At 40.0% G+C, this 18,489-nt stretch overlaps 4 protein-coding genes across 4 annotated transcripts in view; 2 read left to right on the top strand and 2 right to left on the bottom strand.

Moving 5' to 3' along the window:
* LOC126559182 (calexcitin-1) overlaps positions 1 to 18,489 on the top strand; it is a 228,915-nt gene that overhangs the window by 185,887 nt on the left and 24,539 nt on the right. The window lies entirely within an intron of this gene.
* Positions 260 to 1,143, top strand: LOC126559200 (mitochondrial import inner membrane translocase subunit Tim17-A). The gene is made up of 2 exons (XM_050215325.1): positions 260 to 433; positions 503 to 1,143. Exons 1-2 carry the CDS (start codon positions 290 to 292, stop codon positions 899 to 901), a joined length of 543 nt encoding a protein of 180 aa, XP_050071282.1. The 5' UTR covers positions 260 to 289; the 3' UTR covers positions 902 to 1,143.
* Positions 4,130 to 8,693, bottom strand: LOC126558792 (uncharacterized). Its single transcript, XM_050214861.1, has 5 exons — positions 8,577 to 8,693; positions 5,373 to 5,408; positions 5,151 to 5,311; positions 4,888 to 5,057; positions 4,130 to 4,481 (listed from the first exon to the last, which is right to left on the bottom strand). Exons 1-5 carry the CDS (start codon positions 8,662 to 8,664, stop codon positions 4,130 to 4,132), a joined length of 807 nt encoding a protein of 268 aa, XP_050070818.1. The 5' UTR covers positions 8,665 to 8,693.
* On the bottom strand, positions 16,028 to 17,949 carry LOC126557647 (major royal jelly protein 1-like). Its single transcript, XM_050213497.1, has 3 exons — positions 17,102 to 17,949; positions 16,822 to 17,016; positions 16,028 to 16,649 (listed from the first exon to the last, which is right to left on the bottom strand). The coding sequence occupies exons 1-3, from the start codon at positions 17,947 to 17,949 to the stop codon at positions 16,028 to 16,030; spliced, it is 1,665 nt and encodes a 554-aa protein (XP_050069454.1).

Raw genomic sequence — 18,489 nt, 5'->3', positions numbered from 1 at the left:
TTTAGGAACTATTTTCCTTTTATCGAATCTATAAAGCAGTGCCTGTTCATACAGTATCCTCGTGAGCTTGCCACTTTTTAAATATTAAAAGAAACTGGGTTTCAATACATGTGCCCGTGAACTGTGATGCATGAGGTGCCAATTTGCGTAATCGGTGCTTTGCAAACAACGCAGTGCATTTCCATAATACGTTCGATGAAAGATGATGTAAATTTATTATTCGATCAAGTGTGAATATCAAACTTTTTTTAAATATATTTTAGACCCATAAACAATAACCTAACCCACAATGGAAGAGTATGCGCGCGAACCGTGCCCGTATCGTATAGTGGACGATTGCGGTGGAGCATTTGCGATGGGTTGCATCGGAGGTGGAGTATTTCAAGCAATAAAAGGATTCCGTAATGCTCCATCTGGATTCAATCGACGCTTGGTAAGATACGTTCTTGTAAAGAACGGACGAAATCGATTCGTGTTAGTAATACATTTTGTTCACTTTCAGCTTGGAAGCTTAACAGCGATTAAAAGCCGGTCGCCTATAATCGCTGGAAACTTTGCCGTTTGGGGTGGCATGTTCAGCACTATCGATTGCACATTGGTGCACTTTCGCAAGAAAGAAGATCCGTGGAACTCTATAATTAGTGGTGCGGCTACGGGAGGAATTTTGGCAGCGCGAAATGGTGTGCCAGCCATGATCGGCAGTGCGGTGATAGGCGGTGTATTGTTAGCTTTGATTGAAGGTGTAGGTATCATGTTTACGCGCATATCTGCCGAACAGTTCCGGAATCCCACTCCACCGTCTGACGATCCTTCCGTGCTGGGCGATCCAAATCAGCAGCAAATGTCAACAGCCCCTCCATCGCCGTTTGCGTTTGGTCAGTCTGGACAGAACTATCAGTAAAAGCGTGCGCGTTACACGGTTGTTGCGGATATCGAATCAAGACGTATGCTGCCCTTTAATTTCGGGTAGTATAAATGCAATTCGTGAGGTAGACGTGTTTTCTTTTATTGAGGTGTTCTGGCTAAGTGTATATTTAAAACCTTTAATGTATATGTTTTGAATGATAGCGTGAATGCGATTCCAACTGTCTCTAAAAAAAGTTGGTCGATCAGTTTACGACGTTCGATATTAGGTTGTCGTTAAGATCGACTGATATTTTTGCGGGATAGGGAATGCTGTATGCATGGTTAGTTGTCTGTGGTGTGTATGGTTGAATGTATGTATGTGCGATGAGCTATAGTTCTGGTAGTAGTTCATATTCGTTGAAGGATTTGCTTTCTAGTGATTGATTAAGTTGAAAGTACGAAACGATTTGAAATATTACCCGAACTTTTTAGATTACACGCGGTTACAAGTTGTTATGGATAGGACTTGTGCTAGCACAAGAAAAAACATGCGGGCTCAATGAACCGCAAACACAAATAGACAAGATTTAACAGTAATCAATTGATTATTTCATGTAAATAGGACTCAAATCGTCAATGCAATACCAACTACTGAAAAGTCATCCGTTTTGGATGATTGTCCCAATAAATGAAATCAATTTCAACGAAAAAATCACAGCTGACCAGGAACGCCTTCAAAACATCGTGAATCCATGGTGCTCTACAAACTGTCTTCAACTCAGCACAGAGAAATGTATCACAATTACTTTTAGCCGATCCCGTAAACCACGGCTTTTCCATTATAGTCTAAATGGTACGATTCTCGAACGAAACGAATGCTTCTGTGACCTAGGGGTTATTCTAGATCAAAAATTGAGCTACGACTACCAGCTAGACAACGTTATCACAACGCTTAACACGGCTAACTCATGAACTCCGTAAACTAAAGTTTCTGTACAAACGCTCTAATGTTCCCTGTTCAGAACGGTACTGACTCAAAGTCCACATCGATTCTCCTGAACTGCTAAACTCAATTCAGCTATACGTTCCTGCCAGATCGCTTCGTTAGCGGGATCTGATCGCCATAAGGACCGCCTTACGTGTTTCGGCGGCGTATGTTATGTGTCGTCAATTCAACTCTGTTTGAGCCTGGCATACACCGCAAAGTGTTCATCAACCGTCTAGCACGACAGCAAAATAAAAACTTGATGGATTAACATAATGAGCGCAAGTGATGTCCTTTCCGATAGAGAAATATGAATATACTTTAATGCAACTATAATAACAATGTAACTGTCTGCAACATATACTGCCTTAGTTGGACAAAGCAAAGGGATCATTTCAGTATCAATTTGAAAGGCGCTAAGCTAAACACAATGCAGAATGCACTTTGCATATTTGAATTTGATATGAATGAATAATTTGAGAATAATGGTTAAACAACATGGAAGAACATGATTGCGATTGCAGCAAGGGGAATTTCATTTCGTTATTTTGTAGCAGCGTTTCAATTGTGCTGAAATAAAAACATGTGAAGAAGTGATGGGAAAAGTGGCTCCACAGTCGACTCCACACTTATGGCGCATTTCTCCATCCATGCAATGACGCATTGAAGTCGCTCGTCAACGTGCACTAATGATGATGTCTTTGCCGTTAGTTCGCACTCATGCGACCCATAGTGTTCCAAAATCCTCCGAACTTACGCACGGCAGAACCGGGGTTCAAATTAGCCGCTTTCGAGAGGAAAATGCTCAGAAGGATCGTATGTAAGGAAGCCCCGTATGTGTGGAAGGACAATGGAGGAGTCGCTACAACGACGAGTTATACGAACTCTACGACGACCTCACCGTCGTGCAGCGAATTGGGTTCGCCAGGCTCCGATGGGCTGGCCATGTTATACGCATGGCAACGGACGACCCAGCTCAGAAAGTCCTTTTAGACGTCCACATGAACAGAGGAGGCGCGGTAGGCCCAGATTGAGATGGGAGGATGACGTGGAATCATCCGCCATCAAGACCGGGATAACGAATTGGCCGCCGACTGCGCAGGATCGTTAGCGGTTCCGCAAAGCGGTTGTAGCGCTTGATAAGCAAGTAAGGAAGCAATAGAATGGGCGCCAAGCAAGGTTAACATGGTCAAAACATTTGTCATCTTGTTCTTCGCTTAACGACCTCTTTAAAGTCACGCCGTCTATTGAATGACGTACTAGACTTTCCGATACCTCGTAGTTAGATAGTATGTTCTCACTACGGGGGGACGGACCCGAATGAGATTTGAATCCTGGACCAGCCGTTTGGAGACGTGGGATTGTAGGATCATTCCTTCACTCAAACAAGACACGGTTTCTTTCTTTGATCAGTAATTTGACGCAGTAATTTGAAACTTCAAGTATAATTTTTACATTTATATCTGATTCTATAATCCCTGCTTACTCACTAAATTGTCTATGTACAAATTGAGTGTGTGTGTATGTGTGCCTGTGAGGATTTATTTTGGATTAACGGGCTTTCCCATATTATGCGTGGGAAATTACGGTTACTTCGTAAACCATGCACATGAACGACACAAACATAGGTGGTACGTTATGGTATTTGGGCCTCACATGCTTTTGTTTTGTTTTCTTTTTTTTTTGTAGACAATTTTCGCCATTGTCACTGTAATGCTTTATGTAAGTAAAATGAATATCTATCACCAGCCCAGCCATTGATGAATAATGCCAAATTCCCAGCCCCAGCGCAAACAGAAGTAAAGTTTGGCAATATCCATCCACTGCTGATAAGATCGTCATTTCGACTCTATTACTACCGTATTCCTAGTAACTCACGCTTGGACGATATGAGCAACATGAAACGATGTGTAGAATGGCGAAACATGCGGATAAAGTTCAACGATAACACCCGATTATAGGCTTACACCTAATCCCAGGGTGTAAAAGTAATAGCCCTTGAATTGCGCATGTGACATAAAACACTACTTTGCAGTTCCCGAGTTTGCTTCACACAAAATGCGTGGTATGACAGCTAACCACTAAGAAATGCAAAATGTGTCTTTTTTGTGAAACTATTCATAATCAGCTAAATATTCTGCGTAACCGTTGTAAACGTTGTTCTGCACCTCCATTTATGGCTCTTGCATCCCAGACAAAGGTCGTAACTGAACAGACCGCAGTATGGCCTTGTGTTAGTTGGTGGTGATTTACTTGGCATGTTGCGGAATGTGCTTGATTTGCTACAGGTTTGATAGTTTATGCGTTTAGCAGGACCGAGTGTTTATTGTTATCGTTGAACAGCTTTCGATTGTACTGTGCATTTGAAACGGAAGCGTCATTATCGGGTATCGTCGCCATAGCGGCCGCTGCTGCATTAAGAAGCAGTATCTGGCTCAAATCATCATCGTTTGGGTCTACAAATCGAGCAATGTTCAAATTCTCGTCAAAGGTGTTGTCCAGTCCATCATATCGACGATTCGTAGGCGAAGATTGTGTTTTTTTCTTATGCCGATGATCTCTACGCCGCATGTTGGGAAAGGTACCTGCCTTTATGAGACGATCATCGCCAACTGCTAGTTCCTGCTCTGTGGATGAAAGGGTTTTGGAGCTAGAATACAGAAAGGTTAGTATTACTCGATGTGTGATTTCATCATCATCCGATTAATAACAAATGGTATCACGAACTGTTCTGCTACAGCCTTACACAGCCTACAGCTACATTCGAATACATGATAAGCAAAAGCTAACGTACGTAAATGATATTGTCTAGTAAATAATTTTTTTATGTGGTTGTCTTTGCTGAGAATGATTCACAAACGGCAATAAAATTTTTTTATGCTTTCTGCTTCACAGACTACCCACTAAATATTGTCAGTTTTAATGTGACAGTAAAACATTTAAAAATTGCAAACGAAAAAAATCCCGCAAGATGTGGAACTATTAAAACGTAGTGCGTTGAGATTTAAAAATAGTGCAAATAAGTTGAATGTTGCAACAAAGTGTTTGGTACATACTCATTGGTGGTTTCAGCCGGTCGGCCTTCCACACTGTTGGTTGACTCCATACCAATCCTCGAGGAATCTGATCCAGATGCGCCATAGCCATCGTTTACTAAAAAGGAGCCCGAGCCCGTGGCCGTAAGCGGCGGTGAATATATCAGTTTGCTAAATGGATAGTACGCGTTCTACGTGAGAGAGAAAAATAGCATTACAACGTCACATTACGAAATGGATTCCTGTGCATGGCATGTCTGTGTGTGGTTGGGGAACCCGTGTACCTTTTCCGGGAGAACTTTGACCAAAGCCCACCGTTCCGCTCCGGTTAAAGCAGCAGGGAGTGGGTTGGCTTGGTCTAACAGTGGCTGCGGTTGAAACTGTACAGCGACCGGTGCATCACTAGAAGCTGTACGTCCCGGCGGACCTGCCCGTTTGCCGTGCGCTGTAAGAAACGTTGATATGAGCATGTTCGCCAGGTCCTTCGTTTTGCGTCGAAAGCTTACCTCCCCAACATGAATGGCCATAGCTTAGACAGGATCCTTAAGGAAGCGCAGAATGATGGAAAAGAGGTAAAAAGCAGAAGAAACATCGGTTAATTGGTTTCGTTTTTGACCGTTAGATTGAGCAAACAAATCGATGACGTGTGTGTGTGTGTGTGCGTGTGGGTACATAGCAATATTTCCCATGTGGCTCCCGCTGTATCCCGCTGAGTCGACGGTCACGCGTACCGAAACCCACTATCAAATTGTTGCACTGTTGCACAAATTATGTTCGACCACCTGGGAAAAAATGATTGATTGTTTCCTTAAAATTAAGACGTTGCTCTATAAATTCTATAAACTCGGTCAATGTTTCAGATTGGCCGATATATTGTCTTAAATGTACAATTCTTCTCATGATAATCGCTCGATTCACCTGCAGTTTATACGAAATATTTAAACTGAGAAACTGTAAAAGGAATTGAAAAATAATTAGCGTACCAACTACTTGGTATCGGGTAAATTGAACGAGCTGGAACCTTCTCCTTATTCTACAATTGATGCTTCAAACACATTTTTGTGATGAAAAAAAAGTGTTCCAAAATCAGCTACGCACGTACCGAATACAGGAAGAACGTTTGGTACCTAACAATCGTAATATCATGCCTAACCTGCTTCCATACTGCTATTTGTTGAATGTATTGATTCGAGAAATGGGTGATTCAGGAGTTATCAAATATTTCATCCGAATGAACACCTCCACCTGCGTTGCATATTTTCCTTAATCATAATTCGGCAAGATTGGCCGTACCTTACGATATGGAAAATTGGAACATTGTTTTGTTTGGTTGTAGTTTCTTTGCAGAGAATGACGCACATGAGTCCATGCTGTCAGGCATAATGGACTGTTGGATAGTGAGCCCGTCACCAATTAGCAAACAAACGAATCTTTATCGGTGTTGCATGACGGAGTATTGGGTTGTTTGAGTTCGTATCAATTTTCACACAAAAGGAAACTAAGAATTCGTTTTAGGGCAGAAAGAAATAGCAAAAAATTGTTAAAAATACTATCCTTTTTGGTGGAATTTTTCCCCTTTTTTCGTGTGACACAAATGGGATACCTAATGTTTCGATCTTTACAAATCAATCTTTATCTGCTTTAGCAAATCAATACGGAAAAAAAAACATTTAAGCAAACAGCTATTCTACTAACTAGTATGAAGACCTTTTTATTTACTGTTTTATTTCATTGTAGTTTCCTGCACTTTGACACAAAAACGAATGGAAATTGATATATGAGCCATACCGCGTCTCATGGATTGTGGATTTTGGGTGAATGTTTGAAAATAAACATTCCTTAAGGCGATAGATACACCCGGTTTATCTACTGTCCTCCGTTTACAGCAGCTCCTGATGGTGCTCGACAGAAAAAGCTAAAAGTTGCTTACAGTTTTAGTCATGCAAATATTGAGCATTGGGTCGGGAAAAGTTGGCGTAGGTGGATGTCTAGCGTGGAAGTGAAACACAAAATTCAAATACTTTTGCCATTTCGTCGTTTATTTTGTCACATCAAATGAAGCAGCAAATAAATGCGTTTTGACGGACCTTACACGCCACCATACATGTTTGTCTTTCCTTTCAATAAATTGTTTGCAATGATTGTGTCCTTTTTTGTATCCCTTAAGCCCTTTCCATCATGTACGAACGGGTGTTCGACGCTTGGGTAAGTGAGGATGGACAAAATTCTTAAATTTCCAGTAGGTGACGTCATCAGCTGATATTACTAAGCGTGTAGAATAGAACCCCAATTGCAACACAGGCCAGCATAGATGACGCAGTTGTATCCCAACGAATGTGGTGTTGTGGATTGTGTTTGTGGCTGTAGGGTAATATGGAAAAGAATATGCCTTTGAGCGATTGTTTTACGGAGGCTTTGGCACTTTGTCTGCTTGATGCAATGTCAACGATGCGCGACTTATCATCACAACCCCGCAGCTTGGCACTACAGCCCAACAAGGATAAGGTAGCCCAGAACAAAAGGGGTTACGGAAAATGGAATTCTTTCACTTCAGAAAGACTGGTTGGTTAATCAAAGGCACATTTTTTAATGTTTTTGCTTTACACCGGTATCCGGGAACGAAATGAAAAAAAAACCAAGAAAAAAAAACTACAAATGAACCTGCGAAATAGGCGTCGCACCAAACATTAGTGGATATGTAGAATTTCGTTGCAGGTGTTTGCCAACGGCATATTCGTGTAGTAGAGAGGATAGAAAAGATACAACCGAGATACGTTGATACGGAAACGCTTAATTCTGGCAAAAATGCACTCATCGTTTGTTCAATGCACCATAAATCCTGATCCAAATGAAAACACGACAATAATGGACGCGAAGAAAAAAATGCATTTTAGTGTGCTTCAAGTTTGGAAAATTAGTTTATGTACCGCACGTCCAGCTGAAACTGAATACTCATCTAGTGATTCAAGCAAAGTTTTATGAAATTTCATAAATCGAGCTATTCGATAAATATTACAGAAACATACTCCACAGCCAACAAGGACATAGGAAATAATCCGCACACCTTTTTGTAAACTAGTGGGTGCAATTTAATTGCATGAAGAACTGCAATAAAGATCTCTGCTTGTTTTGCAGTTAATAATTTTGAAAACTTTATAAAGTATGCATTATTCAATCCAGTAGTCCTTTCCTCCAACGTATCAATAAAATAAGGTCACAAGAACGAATCTTTTCGGTTTTCATCTCATATGATCTCTGAGAAGTGATTTCTATAATTGGGATACTGTTGCTTTGAAATTACATGCCATAAACACGTTTCATGATGAACCAAATGCATGAATTCCAGTGTTTTTTTTTGAGTTTATATTATTTAGAATATGGGGCGGCCCGGTGGTGTTGGCGACAGCGGCGCCGGTCTTCAAACGACAGGACCGGGGTTCAAATCCTCCCATCCAGACCGTTCCCCCGTAGTGAGGACTGATTGACCAACTACGTGGTATCGGCAGTCTAGAAAGCCATTTCGATGGCTGGCATGGCCTTAGAGGTCGTTAAGCCAAGAAGAAGAAGATTAATTTTTGCCATATGTCTGTTTCAAAGTTGGGGAAGTTTAAGATCTTGTTTTTGGTAGACAAATAAGTTCACTACATAACTTACAAAATAACTTACAATTTATGCTATTACCAAAAATGGCACATAAAAATATTTATTACCTTTCACTTGCTTTAGACACACACAAATCAGAACAATTATCGCTACTAAAACTCGAAGTCGTGCTCCCAGACGACAATTGTTTGCCATGATATCTTTTACCGAGTGCTTCAGAAGATACAATATAACACAATACGAATATTTTCAACGGTCAAACAATCACCAACAGTGGAACAAGTTTTCAAACAATGATCACTGAAGCAATTCATAGAATTATAATCATCACTACCACTAGTCTATGTAGCACTACGTATCTTGCGTCAGGGACAAAAAAAAATTTAAATGAAAATTCACTGTTCACTTAAGTTTTCCAACGCACTTGAAGCAAGAACAAAAACACATATGACCGCTTCTACAACCGTAACACACATCAGTAGACCTGCAAGGAGTGAAAGGTCCCTGGTAAAAACCGAGTTATCGTGCTAAAGTATCGGAAGCTACTGCGAGCTTCTCGCGGTGTCAGCCTTGGTATATATAGGAACAACCGAAAATTTACAACCCTATCGACCCGAGGTATGATCCATCTCGTTCTCCTCATTGATAACAAGGTGCACGCGGTTTGAAAAGCAACAACATGCGCAGATGTTGCATCAAACAGAAAAGGTCTGGAACGTTGTTTTGCTAAGTAATGGAGAAAAAGCGTTCAACATTCAAGTAAATTTAAGAAATGATTGCTAACAAATTTTACCTACGATAAGCTTAGATATATCTTTTTCATTGTCACTTTTCAAACACTTTTTAAATCTTAAATCTTTAATCGTTTGGCTATTTCGCGTGGGTTGATAGAAAATTTGGTTTTACTGTCGAATTATTAGAAACAAACATTACCATCAGGAAATATAAGGAAAATGCTGCGACACTTTAATGTGGATATTGAATACGGATATTCCAAATTTATTGAAAATTTGTTCATGTTCTGTGCGTTTTAAATGTACAGTGTGAACTGATAAGCTTTGAAGATATCCGTGTGTAGGTATATTGCTTTGGGCGAAGTAATTCATTTATGTATTTTGTTGTTTTATTGTACTATGTATTGAAGTTTTCATACAAAAATGCTGCAGCAAGATTTTTGCTTTTCGTAACCGATAGTATGCACACCACACTCGAAGTTGAAGTTTTTGTTCAACACGCATTTCACAATGACGCGTACAAATTGTTGTGTAGTACTTATAGTGCAAAACAAAATAAGAAACAATAATTAAGCTATTTAAGTTCATCGATCGCAATGCAAATAACTGTTAAAGAGGAGACGTAATCCAATAAACAATAAGCACAAGATGCAAATGAAATGTTATAAAAGAAATAACTCAAAAGGTTTGAGCATTCTTTGATTTCCCTTTCTAAACTATAATTTTTGTGTCACGAAGTACAGTTTGGCTATACTGCTAGAAAAAGCATTATGAGATTTAAATAGATTGACTTTCCTACATCTACAATTATATTTTATCAATTCTATAAATGTACTATAACCGAGCGATTGTTGTTTCAATGATCTACCGGTTAACACCTGTTATGTTACAGCGTATGAAATATTGCATGATCAGATCAGATAATAAATTTCACCATTATAATCAGCTGTTAGGGGAATAGTACCACACCGGGAGCGGTGGAGATGCAATAACTAACGTTGAAGGTCCGATAAGAGCTTCATTGAGATATGTGTTGAAGCGTTAAGGAGATTGTAGGTAACAGTGTGAGAACAACTGGGGCTAGAAGTTCTACGCTGCGAAGGTAGAGTTCACTATGATTGTGATAAACTATGTGCAACTCGGTAAGTGTACAGAAACGATGGTGAAAGGCTTGGTTGCTATCGAAGAAAGAAAAACCTTTATAGTGTGGAAGGTTATGGTGTCTAGCGAGTGTTCTTTGATTCAAATGTGGTACAATGCGTGTTTATTATGTGCTAAAGGTTGATTTTGGGTTTCATTGAATCCGATCAACGACACTACAATATATTTATTTCTCCTCCGACAAAGATATGATAGGCCACGTGATTGGTGTTAACAAAAGGGTATGATTGAATTATTTTCATGCATAGATTAACTCGGATGGAAAAATTCAATGCAAGCAAAGGACCGGGAACACCTGGGACGCGAGAAAAATACTTTTGATTTTTATCTTCGCTATCTAACGTAAAGGGATAGCGTATAGTTTTCCACTCTGCTCGAAACTTCTGCATAATGTTCCAAGATACTAGTGATACTTGCTTTAATATGTTGATATAATCTCATTCGTTAATGAATATTTACGACAGTAGGATCGCCATCCCGATGAAAAGGTATTTGAAACAAGAGGAAAAACTTGCTTTGCAAAATTGTTTCCGGCAACGTTTGATACGTTGACTAGATCAAGAGTGATAGTAAATGACCGGTTTTCGTGCTCATTTAGGCTCGTTAATGCCATTTTAAGATCGGCCAGACTGCGGAAAGGAAGGAAGTAGATGGATAAACTTAGCCAGCAATTTATCAGCACCGAATGTTACATCAATTGAGCTACACTGTTACGATGACGATGGGATGACGGCGGGCACTAGCAGTAAAGTGCCGGACCTATCACCCATTGGCAATCAACATGCATTTTCCAATACTGACACAAAGCACAAAAAGGGATAATGATGCTGCGTAGGGGTAACTTTATTGGGAAATGGTGTTGATGGACCTGATTTAAACGCTATTTGAGCTCACTTTACGCTTGTTGTTGCTGTGTGTAAATATTTGGTTTGCTTAGGAGAGTACCGCGATGACGGAGTTTCACCTAGAAGTGTCTTTTTATAGCCGTTTTGTAGCTTATTTAACGGCGGGAAGCATTGAGCTAGGTACGATGCATTCGACCAAGCGTCATTTGTTGTGATAATGTTTCAATTAGAATGATTGCGAACGTCTTGATAACATAATTGGAAAAATGTATTCGATTATTCGATGGTTTAAAATCAACTTTTTCCAGTTAAAAAAGTACGATTATTCATGCATTTATTTCGTTACAAAGTTATCTGGCCACATACATCCTACATGAAATGACATACCAAACCTGACGTAGCGTGTTACTCACCAGAAATGGCTAACAAACTTAAACACCATCCACGCATTCGAGATATAAACCAAGAATTCTAAGCATGAAGAAATAAATTAAAAAACATAAAACAGAAAACTTGAGGTGATTTAAGATAACTCAGCTAATCCAGTTATCAACTTATAGAAAAATAAACGCTGAGCCATCCTCCGTGAGTCCAAATAATGCGCATCTCGAACGGTATAAATTAGCTGCCCAATTAGCTGGGGTGACCCGGTGTTATCCGGCGACAGAAGCACCGGTCCTTACATGCCAGGACTAGTATTCAAATCACATCCTTGCGGACTGACTATCCCACTACGTGGAAGCAATGAGTCTTAAACCATTCGATGGCCAGTGTGACCTAGTTGGTCGTAAAGCCATGAAGAAGAAGAAGCTGACAAATAGAGTCCGTATTTTTTGTTGCTTAAATATTCATATTTCAAAGAAATAATGTGAAATTATTCATATGGCGTATGCAATAAGTATAATTAATTCTGCTTCTTATTATATTTGGCTCTACAGCCTCGAGAATGTGGTGTCTGCTATTAGTGGCTTTTACGTGTGAGCTTACTTGTAGCTTGATTCCTGTGTACTTGGGGATTTTCCAGATGGGATTCGATACCTGGTTCTACCTTCCCTGCCGGAGTTAATACTGCCTCGGCCATCAAACCAGCGCAGTAATTCATCCTCCTACAGTAAATTATGAGCTTTGCAAACTTCTACTTTAAGTATAGCGATTCACGATTGAACCGGGATTAAAATTTTACCTTCTTTTTTTTAATTCATAAAGGACGGCCAGACCGTATTGCTAAAATTTTACCTTCTATTACAAACTAAAGAAAAAATAGTATAGTTCAGCCATTAAAAAAGTATCAATCATCTATCTCAACGGTAGAGATGGGTGGAGAAATTGTACGTATGAATGATGCCCGACCAAGAAGGTGTTAGTCAGTCAGCTAGACCCGTTCGGCACGAGGCGTAGAGGAGCACAGCGAGCTCGTTGGCTGGATCAAGTGGAGTCTAACTTGTCGGAGATCGGATGCAGCCCTAGATCGAGTTTTCTGGAAACTGATTGGAGACCAGGCCATGTCGACACGACGTGCTCAATTTTGAGCAGGCCAAAGACGAAGAAGAAGAATGTTACTGGCCTCAGACATTTGTATGCAGTGTCGAGGTAAAAAACAAACCATAAAGTTAAAGCCATATTAAAGCCATAGTTAAAGTCACATTCACATCATTCTTAAACAGCTGTTGTTTATGCTATCAGAGATTTTCAATTAAATATTCAAAGGCAATTTGATCGATGGTGAAGGATCTTTTCACAGTATAGCAGAGATCAAATATGAGTGTGTAATCAAAAACGCTCCAAGTTGGTGGGAATACCTCAAAGGTTCAAATGATTTTTAGAGATCATTCTTCTTTTTCTCGCCGGCCATCGTAAACGTCAAGTAGACACTATATATACTGACTTCAAAGCAGCTTTTGATAGTTTGCCACATGACCTACTGCTTGCAAAATTGGAGAAACTTGGGTTTGGAGGACCAATCTTGTTCTGGATCGGGTTCTTTCTTTCGAATCGATCTTATTTAGTCAGATTGGAACACTCGTTTTCATCTTCATTTGTGGGCTTGGCTGGCGTTCCTCAAGGAAGTGCACTTAGTCCTATCCTTTTTACCCTATTGATCAATGACTGCATCAATGTTCTTCCAACTGATGGACTTTTTGCTGATGATATCAAAATCTTTCTCCCCGTGTCTTCGTCGTCCGACTGTCCATCTCTCCAACGCTCTCTTAGTGACTTTCCTGTTTGGTGTTTGAACATTGGGTTGGTGTTCTGCCCCCATAAATGTTGTGTCGTCTCTTTCGGGAGGCCTTTTGCTGGTCGGCTGTTATGGGACTACTCCTTATGCGGCAACCAAATAAGTAGAGTAACCACCGTGAAAGATCTTGAGGTTTAGTTGGATGAAGGACTCTCGTTCGATGAACACATTAACCATGTAGTTAATAAAGCTAATAGAGCAGTAGGCCTATTTTTCCGCATGGTTTCTGAGATCAGAGATCCTTTATGTTTAAAGGCACTGTACTGTTGCTGGGTTCGCTCCGTTCTGGATTATGCAAGCGTAGTGTGGACCCCAGGCGGAGAAACCGCTGTGCAGAGAATAAAGAGGGTTGAGAATAAGTTTACGCGCCTCGCTGTCCGCAGATTTCTACACGGTTACACCGTTCCTGTGCCCTCATATTCTCTCCGCTGCCGTATGTTGGGTTTAATAGATATTAGATCCGGCCATTCGCACGCGCAGCCCTACTTCATCGCTTGTATCCTTTCCTCTGAACTCGACGTTCCTTCACTTCTATCTTCTATACCCCTGTATGTCCCTTCTCGTTGACTTCGTGATAGCCCACTCATATTCATCCCTTCCCGCCGTTCGGTTTTTGGCCATAATGATCCTAGGTTAAGATGTTGCGTCTTTGTCAACAGAGATCACGAGCTGTTCGACTTCAACTTTCCTATTTCCCACTTCCGAACCCGCCTTCTAGAGTCTACTACCTTTACTCCATAAAAATCCTTTACCTCTAATGACTCCTCATCATGACTTAGACTTCCCGATACCTCGTAGTTGGAGAGTCAGTCCTCACTACGGGGGGATGGTCCGGATGGGATTTGATCCTCGGTCCTGCCATTTGAAGACCGGCGCCTATCACCTATACCACCGGGCCGCCCCTATCATTAGCACTATCATTAGAGATGATTAGCATTTATAAATACACACGATAAGCCCAAAAATAGGAAGAAAACTAAGCTTAAGTCTAATATCCCCGGAATATCATCATTATCCGATCGCATTGAGCGTATTCACAAAAAATGTACAATGATCTCAATAAAAAAAAATGTGAAAGAATGGAGTCTTCGTTTTATTCATATTACTCATTACCGACAGTAAAATAGTATTATTTAATAGTGTTTCATTAATATCCCTCAAAGTTCTTTTACAAATAAGGACAGTTATTTGATCAGTTTTAATAAACTTACCAAATGTATTCGAAGAACTATTACAGTAAGTTGTCAGACCAATCTGTAATGATTTCTAGCTGGGAGTTTTTTTTCTTCACCAACCGATGTGGAGCTCGTATATTGTTAATCTGTCATCATCATTAACTATACTACCATATCATCGACATCAATACACTTATTGAGGATCATGCATGAGCAGTCGTGGAAAGTTGAGGCGGTTGTTGTTGATTAACTTTGAAAAGTTTACCATAGAAATTGTATTTTGATGGATGAGTTAATCCGATGGCCTGTAAGTTCAGCAATGTAAAACGATTACGGTTAATGTACTCGTGCAGCACAGCTATCTAATATATGAAGAAGGTCAACATTATCTCGAGATAATGTTCATCGAACGGTATCTTGGATAAACCACAAAAGTCATCTGCCATTCGGGTCGGGTTGTCACTGCACGAAGAGCATCTCGGTGCGATCACTACTGAGCGTAGAACGAAGCGCTTTCTTCAATTCCAACGTCTGAGCAGAACGGTCACGAATTTCAACATCACCAGTAACGTGTTGTTCTGCGCCCAGCACCAAAGACAAATAAGAGCACAGATAAACTGAAATAATCGAATTTTATTGTTCTGACGAATTAATAACCTTAATTGCTAATTATAACTTATTGTCACTAAACATCACTTTTTTTTTGGAAAAAAGATAGCAAGTTCAGTTAATAAAAGATTATGTACATAGAAGCTTCCGTCTTTTTCGTCTTCATTTGCGTTTCATTAAACTTGAATGTTCTCTGGTTTTTATTTATTTTTCACTTCTATTTCTAAATCATACCATAATCATGGTTTGGATGGTACTTAATGTACAGTGATTATGATATTTTAAATATCTTATTCGTTTAGCTTGTGCTTAATGATCGTCTTTAATTGGTTCATATTTACATATTTTCGCATTGGTTCTCATTTGTTTGTATAAATATTTAATTGAAAAAAAGTTATTTGCTGAGTGCTAGAAAATAATTAAATAAATGGTAAGTTTAATATTGACATTGGAAGGAATTGAAGCAACAACTGCAATAGTCACTAGTTATGTGTTAATATGGCAAATGAAAAGGGGTGTTGTTTTTATTTTAAGGTTTTGTAATAACAATTCTAAATTTAAAAGGAAAGCTACTGTAGGGCGTTTTTATGCATTCTTTTGAAATTTGATTTAAAGAGCAAAGCAAAGTACAGTTTCACTTAAGCTACTGATAACAATGAAGAAAAAGAAAATTTATTCCGCATCATCGCTTTGTTTCTTGATTGCACCAACGCTTACGTCCAAACAAGTAGAATGCAAAAAAATATAAACAGTTCTTAAAAATGGGTTTAACTAGTTACCTTTCTCGATAAGCAAAGCTTAATGCGGCAGCGTGGTTTCGTTAAAGTTCAAGCTCTTTGGAAATCGTAGCCCATTAAAGTCATTAAATTGAGAGTTAACCTTCTGAATGAATATCTCACCGTTAAGTCCAAACTGCGGTCTCGGTACATGGGGAGGTGGGAAAGTTTTTTCACCACTGTTCAATACGAAAAATGGATTGATTGGCTTTGTCTTGTCAATTATTGCTACCGGTTCATAGTTGTACGGATGTGGTGGTTTGCCATAAAAGTTTTGTACGAAAGAAGAGTACGATTTTACGCCGTTTGACGGTGGGGCAGTTCTAACTGGTAGAGATTTGTCAAATTGACTTGAAGAAGACGCTGGAAAATTGTAAAAACTGTTGCTGGACACATGTTCATAGCTCGGTCGGGTTGGTGCAAATCTATGCTGATTGGAGAAGAGTGTGTTTTGTTGTAGAGGTACATTGCGCTTCACAACACCATCGATACGCAAAATGCGAGTGTTAACTTCATCAGCGTTGAGATTTTTCAAGTAGAAACGATGAAATTTGGACGTCAGAATGTAGAGTGCGGTTTCATCACGATCAGGCGTACGTAAATCGGCAGCAAACTGAATTCTTTCCTTATCTTGAGCCAGAAGACTGAAATAGACAAACAAACGGTAAGTTCAAACTACAGAAAGGTTCACGGTTAAATGGTGGATGTCGGCTCTTTCAAATGACTCATTAATGTCTCGTTCTATACAAATGTTTTGTTAATCAATTTTATGAAAATATACTATTAGCATGCTTCTAAGCTATGACTCAGATGTACCTGTGTTCGTTTGTGCGTGGATTCCATGAAGCCACGGCAGTTTCTGAAAGTGGGGAGTAAAAAATAGTTCCCCCGCGTGGAGATGCCGCGAGGCCAATTCCTTGGGACGATTTGCGGCCTACCAGTTTTACAGGGAGATCTTTGCCGAATTCTAACGGCCCAAAACGCAAAGCGGCAGTGCTGACCGAGAATAAACTGAATATATATTGGAGTAAGTTTGGGCAAAATAATAGAGGTAAAACAAATCAAGCACATATGTAACGAAAGCACGACAACCTACCGATCCGTCGCAAGTGGCTGAAAGTATAAAATGGCTGCTTCCGGGTCGAACGCTAATCCAACCACACCATCCATCAATGTGAAACTATGCTCGAGAATTCTCGACTCGGCGAAATCAGGATCTGGATACATTGCCGGATGCGATAGCCGCCATGTAAGATCTTTTTCACTGTCGTACACAACAATGCCCGGTGCTACCGTATCGGTAATGTAAACAAATACATCATCACAATGATTTTCCTTCCTAGATGTTGTCTCATCCACGATAATGTTGGTGAAAAGCGATTCACCCCGGATAACTTCTGTGGGAAAATCAATCCTTCGTACCACTTGGTTGGTGTAGAGATCGTATATGAGTATTTTTGGAGGGCAAGTGATTTCGAAATCCTCCAGCGATCGCGAAACTCCAGCATCTAGTGCCCACAGTCGATTACACGAATCAATACGGACACGGTAGACCGACACAAGCCCAATGTCGGAGCAGTTGTACTCCTTTGTACCGGCTCGATGATGATTCCATGACGGGTAAGCTTCCAGGGCTGGTGAATCGCCATAGCTGTCCCGTGAGATGGATGATAGTGTCGCTGGAACTCCGGAGAACAGCCGTGGCGTTGCTAAGTAAATGCGATCGTAACCAACTTCGATACCAGTAGCTACAATGTTTTCGGCATTGTAAAAATCTTTGTTCGCAACAGGATAGTCCCATGGAAAATTGTAGTTAAGCAGGTTCCATTGTTTGACCGTTTCCATGTACGATGAATGCAGGGCAAGTGTCTGCAGGGGTGCATTGACGATACCGAACAGCACCACCATACACCATATTCGTGACATTCTATTTTGTTTATGCATTATTCTACTGTAGATTATAACTACAAACGTAAATGCAAAGTGTAACGCCTAGGAAAAAAGAAAAAAGCCAATAAAATGGTTATAAAATTATGAATGAATAAATAAAATAATCAAACTAAATTGTCTCCAGATGTCACAATAAACGTTTAATTTTTGTTTTCAACAGGCAATTATAATGTACCGCTTGTTGAACTTTCTTTTATCCGTGATGTGATGTGAACCATGCCAGTGCCCATACAGCATGATGGCATGTCATTGCCATCGTAATGAGAAGGTTTTGGCCTTACATACAGAGCGCACATGTTGTCATGCTTGACCATGCTCGTCAATGATCATGTTTCGAAAAGTGTCTTTCTTGCTCTTTGATCAACACAAGTGAATGTAAGCTGAGTGAATATAATAAGATCTACTGCGAAACGCATAAGTGTCGTGTGTGGCAGTCTTGTGAAATGATTTGCAATTAGCATAATCACTTTTAACGCGTCTCGCAGTGCGTATACAAAAACTAAGAGACAGAATTTATAATTATAGTGTCGTAAA

This window comes from Anopheles maculipalpis, chromosome 2RL, assembly GCF_943734695.1.
Source record: "Anopheles maculipalpis chromosome 2RL, idAnoMacuDA_375_x, whole genome shotgun sequence".
Taxonomy (NCBI): Eukaryota; Metazoa; Arthropoda; class Insecta; order Diptera; family Culicidae; genus Anopheles; species Anopheles maculipalpis.
This window is presented reverse-complemented; position numbering and strand designations above follow the sequence as displayed.

What these genes read in the sequence shown, in the direction of transcription:
- LOC126559200 (XM_050215325.1), top strand. Translation starts at nt 290, where the DNA reads ATGGAAGAGTATGCGCGCGAACCGTGCCCGTATCGTATAGTGGACGAT. An exon ending in CTGGATTCAATCGACGCTTG is followed by an intron (nt 434 to 502) that starts GTAAGATACGTT and finishes GTTCACTTTCAG; the next exon opens with CTTGGAAGCTTAACAGCGAT.
- LOC126558792 (XM_050214861.1), bottom strand. Translation starts at nt 8,664, where the DNA reads ATGGCAAACAATTGTCGTCTGGGAGCACGACTTCGAGTTTTAGTAGCG. An exon ending in TCAAAGTTCTCCCGGAAAAG is followed by an intron (nt 5,058 to 5,150) that starts GTACACGGGTTC and finishes TCTCTCACGTAG; the next exon opens with AACGCGTACTATCCATTTAG. An exon ending in CCGGCTGAAACCACCAATGA is followed by an intron (nt 4,482 to 4,887) that starts GTATGTACCAAA and finishes TCTGTATTCTAG; the next exon opens with CTCCAAAACCCTTTCATCCA.
- LOC126557647 (XM_050213497.1), bottom strand. Translation starts at nt 17,949, where the DNA reads ATGCATAAACAAAATAGAATGTCACGAATATGGTGTATGGTGGTGCTG. An exon ending in CAGCCACTTGCGACGGATCG is followed by an intron (nt 17,017 to 17,101) that starts GTAGGTTGTCGT and finishes ATATATATTCAG; the next exon opens with TTTATTCTCGGTCAGCACTG. An exon ending in CCACGCACAAACGAACACAG is followed by an intron (nt 16,650 to 16,821) that starts GTACATCTGAGT and finishes TGTCTATTTCAG; the next exon opens with TCTTCTGGCTCAAGATAAGG.